This window comes from Sprattus sprattus, assembly GCF_963457725.1.
Source record: "Sprattus sprattus genome assembly, chromosome: 21".
Taxonomy (NCBI): domain Eukaryota; kingdom Metazoa; phylum Chordata; class Actinopteri; order Clupeiformes; family Clupeidae; genus Sprattus; species Sprattus sprattus.
Window position 1 is genome coordinate 7464048 of NC_137919.1, and position 12500 is coordinate 7476547.

Consider the following 12500-nt stretch of genomic DNA (forward strand, 5'->3'; position numbering starts at 1 on the left):
TATTTTAAATGTTCTGCCATATGAACAAAAGTGCCACAACATTTGTTGTGCAAACACTTAACATCAGCATTTTTATATAGTAGCATTTTAATAAAAGAAATACTTTGTGTAATTCTGAACTTAAACAATGTTATAAAAAAAAATACAAAACTGAAGCTTATTGCCACTGCCAGGGTATTGATGTTTAGAGTGTGGTGAAGCACCAGAGAGTTGTGTTGACAATATTACAACTCAATTCCATGTCCTTGATGGCTGGTTTCCCTGTAATGTAACTAACCAGCCTGGTTATGACGTTGTTTCTGCCATAGCCCTCTGACGTTTGTAGCTCGCTAGTTAATGGCAACTCCCCATGCTAGCTAGCGACAGCTCCCAGTAAATACTGTATCACAAATAAGATTAAAGAGGTTCACTTCAAAATACTACATAAAATATATCCAGTGAATGTCAATATAGCGAAATATGCTGACATAAGCTCTGCTTGTTCCTTTTGTGATAATGCAGATGAAACAATGTTGCATCTCTTTTTTGAGTGTGAGAAGACAAAAAGGTTTCTTAATGACCTAAATAATCATCTTTTTGAATTGTCATATTCCCTTACAGCAAAGGATTTTCTCTTTTATTATGATAACCCTGTGAACTACCCTTTGGAATTTGTTGTAAACTTTTTTACTTTGCATTCAAAATTTTTCCTCCACAAACAAAAATGGCTACAAGGACAGCCATCCTTCCATGTCTTTAAGCTGGAAATGGACTCACTTCTTAAATCTCTTCATTTGGTCAAAAATAACAAAAAAAATGATAGACTCTTATGTCTCCTCCACACGGTTATTAAAGGATAATTATTTCTTTCCTCCTTGTTTTGTGATGTGCTTTTATTTTTATTTTTTATTTTTTTCCTGTTGTCATTGTTCATTATCATTTGTATATGAATGTTGTAATGTACTGCTATATTATTTTAATGTATGATATTCTTTATGTTGCTGTATTGTCAATAAGCATCAATAAAAAAAAAAAAAAAAAAAAAAAAAAAAAAAAAAAAGCTAGCGACAGCTATCACGTTAAAATTAGTTAGCTTAACTTATCGGGAGCCAGGAGGACAGGGGACATCATTGCACAACAAGCTCAAAATCATATTTTCGATAGTTGATTTTCTTGTCATCCTGATGTGATCTTAATGATAGATCCAGTAGGGAGACAGGCTAGGATAGCCAGCTGCTTAGCTGCTGTTAGCATCATTCAGAGACAACAAACTTATAGATTCTAGCTAAACAGCTGACCGGTTAACGCCCACTGACGTAAACCTTTGCTGGAGGTGATGCACAGGCAATGAATCGCCACATTATTTCGACAAGTTTAGCTTTCGTGTATCTGTGTTAACTTGCATGGTCAACTTTTCAAGTATATATGTCTGTGCGTAGCAGTCAAAATAAAAGCCTTTTGGCAACAGACAATAATAAAATAAATAATAAAACCTGCGTTAACGCAAGATAAAATAATTGTCGCCGTTAATTAATTGATGAATTAACGCAAGATTAACGCAAGATTAACGCGTTAACTTGCCCAGCCCCAATTTAAAGTACATTATGATTTATGGAAAGTGCGAGGTGAGCCATGCGGCGACTTATTCTGACATATCACAGATTAAAAACACAGGTTGTAGCTCATGCCTGTGGCAGGCGGCCAGACAGGCTTCTAGAATGCCCATCCACATCCACTGACAGATGAGCCAGTTGCCATGGCAACCAAAATGAACTCTGTTAATAGCGGTGATGTATCCTTACTGAGTTCATCTCTCTGATTTAGTCGAGTCAGGACTTCTGAAAGCCCTCAGGCTGAACAGAAGGGTGTGAGCGCTGGGCAGGGATACATTTTCAGCAGCATACGGAAAGAAATTTGGAATGTTCACACACACACACACACACACACACAAGCATAGACACACAGACACACATAGAAGCTATGGAAACAGTTGATGGTGATACACATGCAGTTGCTGGTGTGTGTGTGTCTGTTCTTGTGTGTGTGTGTGTAATAGCGGGTTAGGACTGCTATGGACCACAACTTTTGTAGGACAGAGAAAAGTGGCCAGTTTAGAACAACCTAGAACATACACACACACACACACACACACACACACACACACACACACCAGAGGAAGTGGCTAGAATAAGCTGAGTCTGCACGATAGCGAGGGCATGCCGGCGGACAGCGTTGGCAGAACAGCTGTGCCAACCAGAGGGGCTGTGCCAACCAGAGGGGCTGTTTTTAAAAGACTACTTTGGATTTGATTTGATTTATTATTTCTTTTAAGGAGGAGCAGGTTCAGGCATCCCTATGGGAGTGGGACAGAGAGGTGAGGGAGACTGGATTGGATGCCTGCCCAGTAACTTTAGGAAGTGTGTGTGTGTGTGTGTGTGTGTGGATGTGGACGCAGTGAATGTTTATGTCTGTGTGTGTGTTTATGATTATTTGCAAGAGAGAGGGGAATGAGACAGAGATTGTGTATAAAAGAAAATAAGAGTTTTGACTTATTTTGTGTTCCTGTGATGGTTTGTTTCTTGTGTGATGAGTTTGTGCATGTGTCTCTGTATGAGTGTGTCTGTATGAGTGTCTGTATGCGTGTGTGTGTGTGTGTGTGTTTGCGCATGTGTGTGCCTGTGTGTGTGCGTACACACCACAGATTTTGAGCGGAGCCTCCAGCTCCAGCAGGATGGGTTGGCTGAGGAAGATCTCTCTGGATTTGATGCAGAGCCCCCGTACCTCCGCCTCTGTCATCTGCACAATCTTCCCCGGACGACATCCTCTCACTGAGAGAGAGAGAGAGAGAGAGAGAGAGAGACAGAGAAAGAGAGAGAGAGGTTAGACATCTCTTCAGTAAATAGACATAGACACATAGATAGAAAAAAAACAGAAGGGATGAATGTTCAGAACAACTAATATTTCAAACATCTCCCTTATAAAGGTAAAGGTCTGGTATTTAGCACAGCCTTTTACCCAAGGCGACTCATAAAGGCCCGGAATTGAACACGGATCGACGCTAACTCCAACACCATACACACCCCAAATGAACACCAACAGCAAACAGTCACTGGCAGAATTTCAGCTCTTTAACCCATTTCTGCCTAAAACGCCTGCTAAAAACGCCTGTTAAATCCTATGCTATTCTATGAGAAAGTACCTCATTTCCTGAGGGTTTTCTGAGAAAACAGTAAGAATTGTCAACGTCTACAAAAACCTTAATATCTAAGCCTCTGTAGCACTTAGAAACATGAAATAAGAAGCATTGTGAAGGTAAGAACTGCAGGTTTTATTAAAACCTGCTCCCTGAGCACACAAACAACAATAACATTTGTAAAAAACTCTCAAACACACAAAAACAATATAAATCAATGATATAAAATACAATAAATACAATTTTCAAGTATGCAAACATTATGAGGGAGGGGAAGAGGGGGAGGGAGGGGGAAAGAGAAATGGGGAGGGAGGAGAGGAGAGGGATGGAGACATCCTGGGGTGGAGCTGGCCTCGCAGTTCACATGGAGCATGAAGCCATGGCGGGGTCAACGTTATCCTGGAGATGGAGATATCTGTAAAAACGTATGGCAAAGCATTCAATCATTGTATTATTATGAGACCCACCCTCTCAGCTGGTGCTAAGACAATGGCCTACTAGACTGTCTATAGGGTATAGGGGTTATAGGTGTTCATATGCCAATTGTTCAGGTCTCTTTGAGGCACAGACAGGGAGTACACATTCAAGTTGGATACACAATAAAGCTACACTAACAGAATAGTATATTTCCAGTTCCATCAATGTTATTTATAGTATTTATATTTATTCATAATTGTATTACTATTCATTATGATGTATTATGCTATACAGTTCTCCACGTTATTTTTCTTATCTAAAATCTTTGGACAAAAACGTCTGCTAAATGTAAATGCTATTTATTCATTATGCCATTATTGTATCTATAACTAACATTATTGCATGTATATATTATCAACCATCATCACCATTAGTAATCGCTATAGCACCACTATCATTACTGCCCATTCCGTTTTCTAAGAGAAGAGAACTCGGAAGATCGCACAAGAAAACAAAACATAAATAATTACCTCCAGATCATTGCCGGTTGTCCAGTCCACCTGGAATCCCTCCTCCTCTCCTTCCGTGCCCACAAAATCCCACTCCTGTGCCGTATCTAATGGATCCTCTGACACAAAGTCATTATCCTTCTCCCTCTCAGACTCAAATCCTTCAAAATCTATGTCGAAATCACTGACATCGCTATCAAAATACTCCATGTTCACTGCTACTTCTTCACTGCTACTTCTCGCTAGCCAGCATGGTATCACTGAAAACAAGCACAGAATATCGCGTGGCTATCTGATTGATTGACGTGATTTTCAGCCAACCAAAGTTCATTTTGGTGGTCATCTGATCTTTAGCAAAGCCTTAAGACCCATCCCATGTGTAATTTTAACCAACCAGAGTGAGTTATACGCTGCATTCGTCATGAAAACAGCACGTGTACAAAATGCTGCGCTACGCAGCAACCGGCAGGAAAGCCTATGCTGCGCTACGCAGCAACCGGCAGGAAAGCCTATGCTGCGCTACGCAGCATCCGGCGCCAATGGGTTAAGTGGACAACTTGAATGCGAGGCTGAGATGTGAAGTGCTCAGTCATCCAGTCTCCTCCACACACACACACACACACACACACACACACACACACACACACACACACACACACACACACACACACACGCTCCTGGCGATGCCTCTGTAAGCACAGACTCCCTCCTCCTGTGGTTTGGGGTCAGGGGAGGTGGGATTGGTCATGTGAGGTCTGTATTTACAACTTATCTAAAATATACACCCTCAAACACACACATCACACACACACACACACACACACCCACCCACACCCTCAAACACACACACACACACACACACACCCTCAAACACACACACACACACACCCACACACACACACACACACACACACACACACCCACCCACACCCTCAAACACACACACACACACACACACACACACACACACCCTCAAACACACACACACACACACCCACCCACCCATCCACCCACCCACACAGCAGTGAATGTACCTCCTGGGGTACTGCAGATGGTCTCAAGGACAAAACAAACCCTGTTGCTGGTCCCTGATCCCCATCTTGAGTTAACTAGTGGCACCATTTTCCTCTGGGTGAATAGGTGTGGCAGTGGTCAGTGTTTTTAACCTGAAGTTGTCACGCAGAACCCAAAATAGCAGCTAGGAAAATAATCCTTGGCGGTTTTTGTTGGCTTCGTCTTTTTTGTTGTCGGTATCCTCTCTGAGCCACTAAAGGAAAGCTGCCCGTGGCTACTAGTGCCACCCCCAGTTTCCGGACTCTTCTCTTCCGTCGCCCACTCATCTCCGAGGCTAGAGGGCCGGCAGGAGCAGGACATTAAAGGAGCGCTCAGTCTAAGCGGTGTTGTCCATGCATCTCACACACACACACACACACACACACACACACACACACACACACACACACACACACACACACACACACACACACACACACACACACACACACACACACACACACACACAATGTAGTGAGAGGCCCTATCTCTTTCACACTCCACACACACACACACACACACACACACACACACACACACACTGCAGTGGGAGGCCTGGTTTGTTTTGGATACAGGCCTGACGCTTACTTTTGGTATCAGCTTTAGACTTACTGGCTTTGTGTGTGTGTGATAGGATGTGTGTGTATATGCAGTACAGTGAGTCATATTTGTGTGAACACTATGAATAGAAATTGCTCATTTAACGGCCTAGACTTCAATGGTTCTGAAAAGCAATGTCTTGGTCACACTCCCCCATTTGTATGTGAAATGAAACATGCCAGACGTCACTCAGTCACTTCACCAGTTCAGGTCATCACAACATAACTAATGTAAGCGTTTCCATTTGTTGACACCATTTGTTGACACAAAAAGTGAAAAGTGCAACTGAACCCATTTGAACCCAAAGAATAGGGGTGGAGGTTAGAATGCTTTGGGTACAGCACTGAAGCTTAGCATGAAGTGCCAGCATACAGACTAGGAGACTGAGAGTGTGTGTGTGTGTATGTGTCATAAACAGTGTAGTACTGTGTGTGTGTGTGTGTGTGGCAAACTGTGAAGAACTATGTGTATGAGTGACGGTCAGTTTGTGGTATACGTCTTATGTGTGTGTGTGTGTGTGTGTGTGTGTGTGTGTGTGTGTGTGTGTGTGTGTGTGTGTGAAACATTAAGATGGGACACTTAAGGGGATAAGTAGGCAGGAGACGGTTGACTGGGCCTTGTCCCTGCAGCAGCAGCAGCAGCAGCAGCACCATATAAAGTAAGACATCCAGAGACTCAGCCAGACCTCCACAGTAGACGCCAGACCTCCACAGTAGACCTCACCTCAGATTTCTCCTACAGACTTCTGCCTCAACCAGAGTTTTTACCACAACAGTGACAAAGGCTAAGCATGTTTGAAAGCAAAACCATCACCGGTAAAGAGGGCTGTAAAGAACGGGATGGGTTTCTTTTTTCCACCGGTTAACCGAGGCAGAAATAAGAGGGCCTACATTTTGTCAACAGCACGGATGCCAAAAATAGCCTGAATGGACGCCTTGACACAAGCGCTGTGTTGACAGATTTCTCTGTCCGGGAGACTGAGGCAAGTCTCTTTCTTTCTCTCACTCTCTCTCCCTCCCTCCATCTCTCTCTCAATTACCTTTCCTCCCACTCTCTCTCTCCTAACCCGCTACTTACAACCTCCCTCTCTTCCAAAGACCTCTCTCTGTCCACCATAATCCAACCCTCTTTATACCCCCCTCTCTCCCTCTCTCTTTCTCTTTCTCCCTCTCTCCCTCTCTCCTTCTTCACACCATCCCCTCCTTTCACCCCATCTCCCTTCAGAACTAGCTCTTAGCACACAACCTCAGGTAAACACTTGCACACCCTGGGATTTACACCCAATTATCATGCAAAAAAACTGGGTCAAATCAATTGTGGGCCGTACACTCACTCACTCACTCACACACTCACACACTCACACACTCACACACTCACACACACACACACACACACACACACACACACACACACACACACACACACACACATCACACACACACTCTCTCTCTCACACACACTCTCTCTCTCTCACACACACACACACACACACACACTCACACTCACAAACACACACACACACAGCCGTACTTGGAAGCAGGTGCCCACAAAGGGCCATGCCAATCACGGAAAAAGCCAGATTCCAACTCCTGCCTCTGCCTCTGCGAGGGCATCTAACAAACCCAGGCCTTCAGTGTGGGAATAACAGCAGCACATTATGCAGACAGCCCCGCGGGCGGCTGATTAATCGCTGTCTTGGTTGGGAGGTCGAACCACAGAAGGCTTTTTGTTTCAGCGTGAAGGATCGCCTGGGCTCGGAGCCTTCAGTGCGCCAGACTGTGTCACTGTATAGGGAACTTGATGTCTGGGTCTCAGGTGTCTGGACTGAACTTCATCACGTCCTCACATGCGCAAGATTCCTTCCTCGTTGAGTCACTAGCCACTCCTTTGGGTTCGCCAGGCTAAAGGTGATAGGTGCATCAACACCAGGCAGGATGGGCAAGACTGATGTGCACACAATGGGAATTAAAAAGGTGTCCACTCCCGCTCCCATTGGTCTGTGTTATCAAGGAAACCCTGGAGTTCAGCAACACAGACAAAGCAAGGTGTCTGTGTGTCTGTCTCTCTGTGTGTCTCTGTGTGTGTCTCTGTGTGTCTCTCTGTGTGTCTCCGTGTGTCTCCGTGTGTCTCCGTGTGTCTCCGTGTGTCTCCGTGTGTCTCCGTGTGTCTCCGTGTGTCTCCGTGTGTCTCCGTGTTCGTGTGCTCTGAGATGTGAGGAAAGGGGTCTAAATACTGCCCTGTTTGAAAACCCAGTTTCAGTGGTGGGATAACGTGAAGTCACATATCCCTAACCTGCAACGCATTGACTAGTCCTGCGTCAAGCTCATTCCACGAACACCGTCAATTCAGCAGCACTGAAATAGTCCTCCACTCCACCGCTTTAAATTTAGACCTGAGGTGGGTCTGACCTCGAGGATGAGAGGCTAAGAAGACACACGTCAAAGGGTTCAGGACTCTATATCCCACATAACAGCCAGCTCACTCACCTCTCACCTTTTGAATATGAGATCTGGAGTTACTAACTTCTGTCCTGTTGCTAGACTGAGTATCAGATTGATGTTAGCCGTGTAAAGCTTTGCTGATTAACTGAACTAATGTAAACCAGCTTTGCTAATTAACTAATCTAAAGCTAATTGAGAAACTGTGAAACACTTTGATTATAAAGTAACAACTGCTTCATAATCCTAATCATGATCTGTTAATCATGAAACGTCTAAATAATAATACAAAAAAAATTAACAGTCGCAGGTTAGTTACTCAAAATACTTAATTCTCAAAGTTGTGTGTGTGTGTGTGTGTGTGTGTGTGTGTTGAGTAATATGTTCTCCAAGATTGAAGAGGGTAAAGGTCATGCCTTAAGGTTGCCTTCACACAACTCCCCAAGCTCACACACACATGTAAGTGTCTGACGTGTTTACAAGGACAGGATCAAGGACCAAACAGGATCGTCTGACAGGCTGAGGGGATCGGAATGAGAAAGTATCAACCCTGCGGCCAAAGATGATCACCTTACAATCACACAGTCACCGCAAACCTCACAGGCAACGCATGCAACACACACACACACACACTCACCACAAACCCCACAGGCATCGATGCTATAGACACACACACCCAGTCACCGCACAAATTCTGAAACTATCATGAAGTGTACTGCAAACAACAACAATATACACACATCCTGACTGAATGCATGCATCAGCCTACTGAGTCACACACACACACACACACACACACACAAGTGTCTATATAACAACCCTTTGCTGGTAAACATTTCTGAACTCTTTGACCTTGACTTGAACCATACTACTAACACACTGGGTCACTGAAACCGAACATCGCCCTCCCTTATACACACACTGCAGCCTGCAACCAAGAACCGTCACCATGGCAACATGCCAGGTAATTGCCTCTCTACAAGGTGCTGATCAAGGCTGCTGAGAAGGCGCCACAGAATCCTCTGACTGAGTCCTCTTGTCATGGAATGGCTCCGTGACCAGACAGACCACCAAGGCAGCAAAGCCTTAAACACCCACCTACAGCAGCATCACATCCAGAATGACCTCTATACAACTGTATACCAAGATAGTAACCTCTCTCTATATATATATATATATATATTTATTTATTTGTGACTATAGATATCCATACACATACAGTGAGTTATTATGTTATGTCTGGACTTTGCTGCGTAGGGCAAGGAATGCAGTGGGGTGGGACATAACACAGGCCATCAATCCAAATTTGGCATTTGTTTAGAGAGAAAGAGTGGGAGAGAACTTGACAGAGAGAGAGAGAGAGAGAGAGAGAGGGGGGGGGGGGGGGGTGTCAGGAGCGAGAGAGAGAGATAGAGGTAGAGAGAGGGTGGGAGTGAGAGAACATGACAAAGAGAGAGAGAGAGAGAGCGACAGAGCGAGAGAGGGTGGGAGTGAGAGGTCAGGACAGAGAGAGAGGGAGATGGAAAAAAAAAATGTTGCGGGGTAGGGGTGAGTTGCAAGAGCAAGAAGGCAGACAACGACCCCTGTAAACAGAACAAAATGTCCTTCCCAGTGCCACGTCCCGCTCTGCCAAGCCAGACCACTGCACTGCAGCTCTGCAGCCTCATCCTGCCGCGTCTCTCTCTCTCTCTCTCTCTCTCTCTCTCTCTCTCTCTGTCTGTCTGTCTCTCTCTTTCTGTGTCCCCCCTCTCTCTGTCTGTCTGTCTGTCTGTCTGTCTGTCTGTCTGTCTGTCTGTCTGTCTGTCTGTCTGTCTGTCTCTCAGTCCTTCTTTTTCTCTGTCTCTCTCTCTCTCTGTGTCTCTCTGCTGCCCCCCCCCCCACACACACACACACTCTCCCACGCTCTTGTTCTCTTCCTCCCTCGCTCTCTGCTATCCTGCTGACAGTTCCTCCGAGTGAGGACGAGCTCAAGGCAACCCCTCTCTGCCCATCCCTTCCTCAGTCCTATCTGATGAATGGCCTCGCTTCTGTGCAAAGGAAGCCATCGCCAGCACCCATTTTGCTCCCTATCCCGGACTCACTCTCCCTCCCTCTCTCTCCTTTTCCCTCTCTCTCCATCCATCTCTTCATTCCCACACTGAATTTCTCATGCATAGGATTTAACTGCCCAGAATGCAGTTCTGCAAGTATTGTTTTCCCCTCTGGGTGAATGTTCAGTTTCTCTACCCCTCCCTTATTCTCCATGCCTGGAGGAAACACTGGCCTCCCTCTGTTTCTCAGCTGTTCATTCTCTCCCTTTCCCCCCCTCTCCTCTTTCCCTCCCTCTCTCTCTCTCTCTTTCCCTCCCTCTCTCTCCCTTTCCCCCCTCTCCTCTTTCCCTCCCTCTCTCTCCCTTTCCCCCTCTCCTCTTTCCCTCCCTCTCTCTCTCTCTCTCTCTTTCCCTCCCTCTCTCTCCCTTTCCCCCTCTCCTCCCTCCCTCCCTCCCTCTCTCTCTCTCTCCCCCCCCCCCTCCCCTCTCTGTATTATCATGCATTGCAGACATTCTCTACCCTTATTGCCATCTTCTCTCTATGTCCTCTCTGCATCTCAATCTGTCTCCCAGCAATGTAGATGGAACTCTGCTGTGCCAGAACTGAGCCAAAACTGAGAGAGAGAGAGAGAGAGAGAGAGAGAGAGAGAGATTAAACCACTTCCTTACTTTCAAACATGATAAAACGTACACCAATAAAACGTATACAGACAAAATGAGAGAGCGAGATAAGGGGGGGGGGGGGGGGAGAGACAGAGTGAGTGAGTGAGGGACAGAGAGAAAGTAGGGCTGGGCGATATGGGAAAAAGTTATATTTCGATTTTTTCCCCCAAAAATTTTCGATTTCGATTTTATATCACGATATGAACAAAATCACCCCAATTTTTTTTGAAAAACGTACATGCAAATACCCGCATTCTGGTGCATTTTACCATGTTTTTCTCTGAGATGTAAATCATGTTATCAGCATATCAAATTCACAATTGATATAGGTTTGGTGGCCTGATAATTATGTTGGCTACATTCCAACTGACCACCTCATTAAAGTATGACTGTTCAGGTCAGAAATGGCCAAATGTGTATTGAAACCCAAAGTCTTTAAGGATGGAAGCTGCCAGAAGTAAACGGTTCACGTAGGGGAAATAGTTTTCATACATGGCAAAGCTTGACAGCATGCCCAGCACACCAATGTTCATTTTATTTGTGGCATTGACATCATCTTTCGTGTGTGAGTCAAAGAGAGGTATACAAGTGAGTGACACATTAAAAAAAAAAATCTTCTTTGGTGAGTGTGTGTTTAGTCGCTGCTGTCGTTAGAAAAACTGCCATTAGCTAGCTAACGTTAACGCCAGATTAGCTCACGGTTGTTATGGCAATAACAATACGATTATAGCCAGATAATGTCCATTGGGTGGTCCTTAATTGTCCACTACAGGTAAAACTTGGGCAACTCTGACTTACTTTCCTCTTCTTCGAAAAAAAAAATCCGTATGTCCATTTCTGTGGTCTGCTTCTAGCGCGACGCTCCGATCAAATCAGAGAATGAATGAACATTAATGACAGTTGAATCTGCGTGCGTGATGAGGCTGCGTAGTACGCCAGGAAAACGCGGAGTGGATTTATATTGCTGTGGGTATTCCCCACTGATAAAGTTGAACGGATTTAATTGTGAAGCAATGGAAAGAATAATGGACTAGTAGACCAGCAGTCACGCACGCACTATTTTGACTGCAAAAGTGGGGGGGTCGAAACGACTTGTTTTGAAAAGTGAGGGGGTCTTGTCCCCCCCAAATTACATTGTCGCGACGCCCATGGGCTACGTGCGGCGCTGTATTCGCAGGTCTGTGAAAACATTGATTTTTTTTTTTTTTAATCGAACGTCTCATTTAAAACCGTAGAAAAAAATTACATCGCGATTAAAATCGAAATCGAAAAATCGCCCAGCCCTAAGAGAAAGTGAGAAAAAGAGAGAGAGGCGCCCACATTGAGCAACCCTCCTGAGCCCCAAGGCTGGAATCACCACTGACTATGTATGGGGAGGAGGGAGAAAAGCCCCAGAAACGAAAAGGGTGAGAGAGGGGGAAAAAAAAAGAAAGGGAACAGGGTGAGAGGGGGAAAAAAGAGAAGAAGCCGGGTCACAATTGACATTCATGCCAGCGCTGAAGCCTCTGACAAGACCCAGTGTGAGGCTGACGTGAATGAAGGAGTGGAGAGAAGAAATAAATGAGGAAATGTTCGCACGCAAGGAGGAGAGAAGGAAAGAAAGAGAGAATGAGCATCAG

The 12500-nt window shown here is 45.0% G+C and overlaps 1 protein-coding gene across 1 annotated transcript in view; it reads right to left on the minus strand.

Moving 5' to 3' along the window:
• Window positions 1-12500, minus strand: part of LOC308382457 (serine/threonine-protein phosphatase PP1-beta catalytic subunit-like) — a 35279-nt gene that overhangs the window by 9409 nt on the left and 13370 nt on the right. The window contains exon 2 of the mRNA XM_080860185.1: window positions 2676-2807. Coding sequence (XP_080716311.1) covers window positions 2676-2807 — 132 coding nt within the window. The remainder of the gene's footprint in view (window positions 1-2675; window positions 2808-12500) is intronic.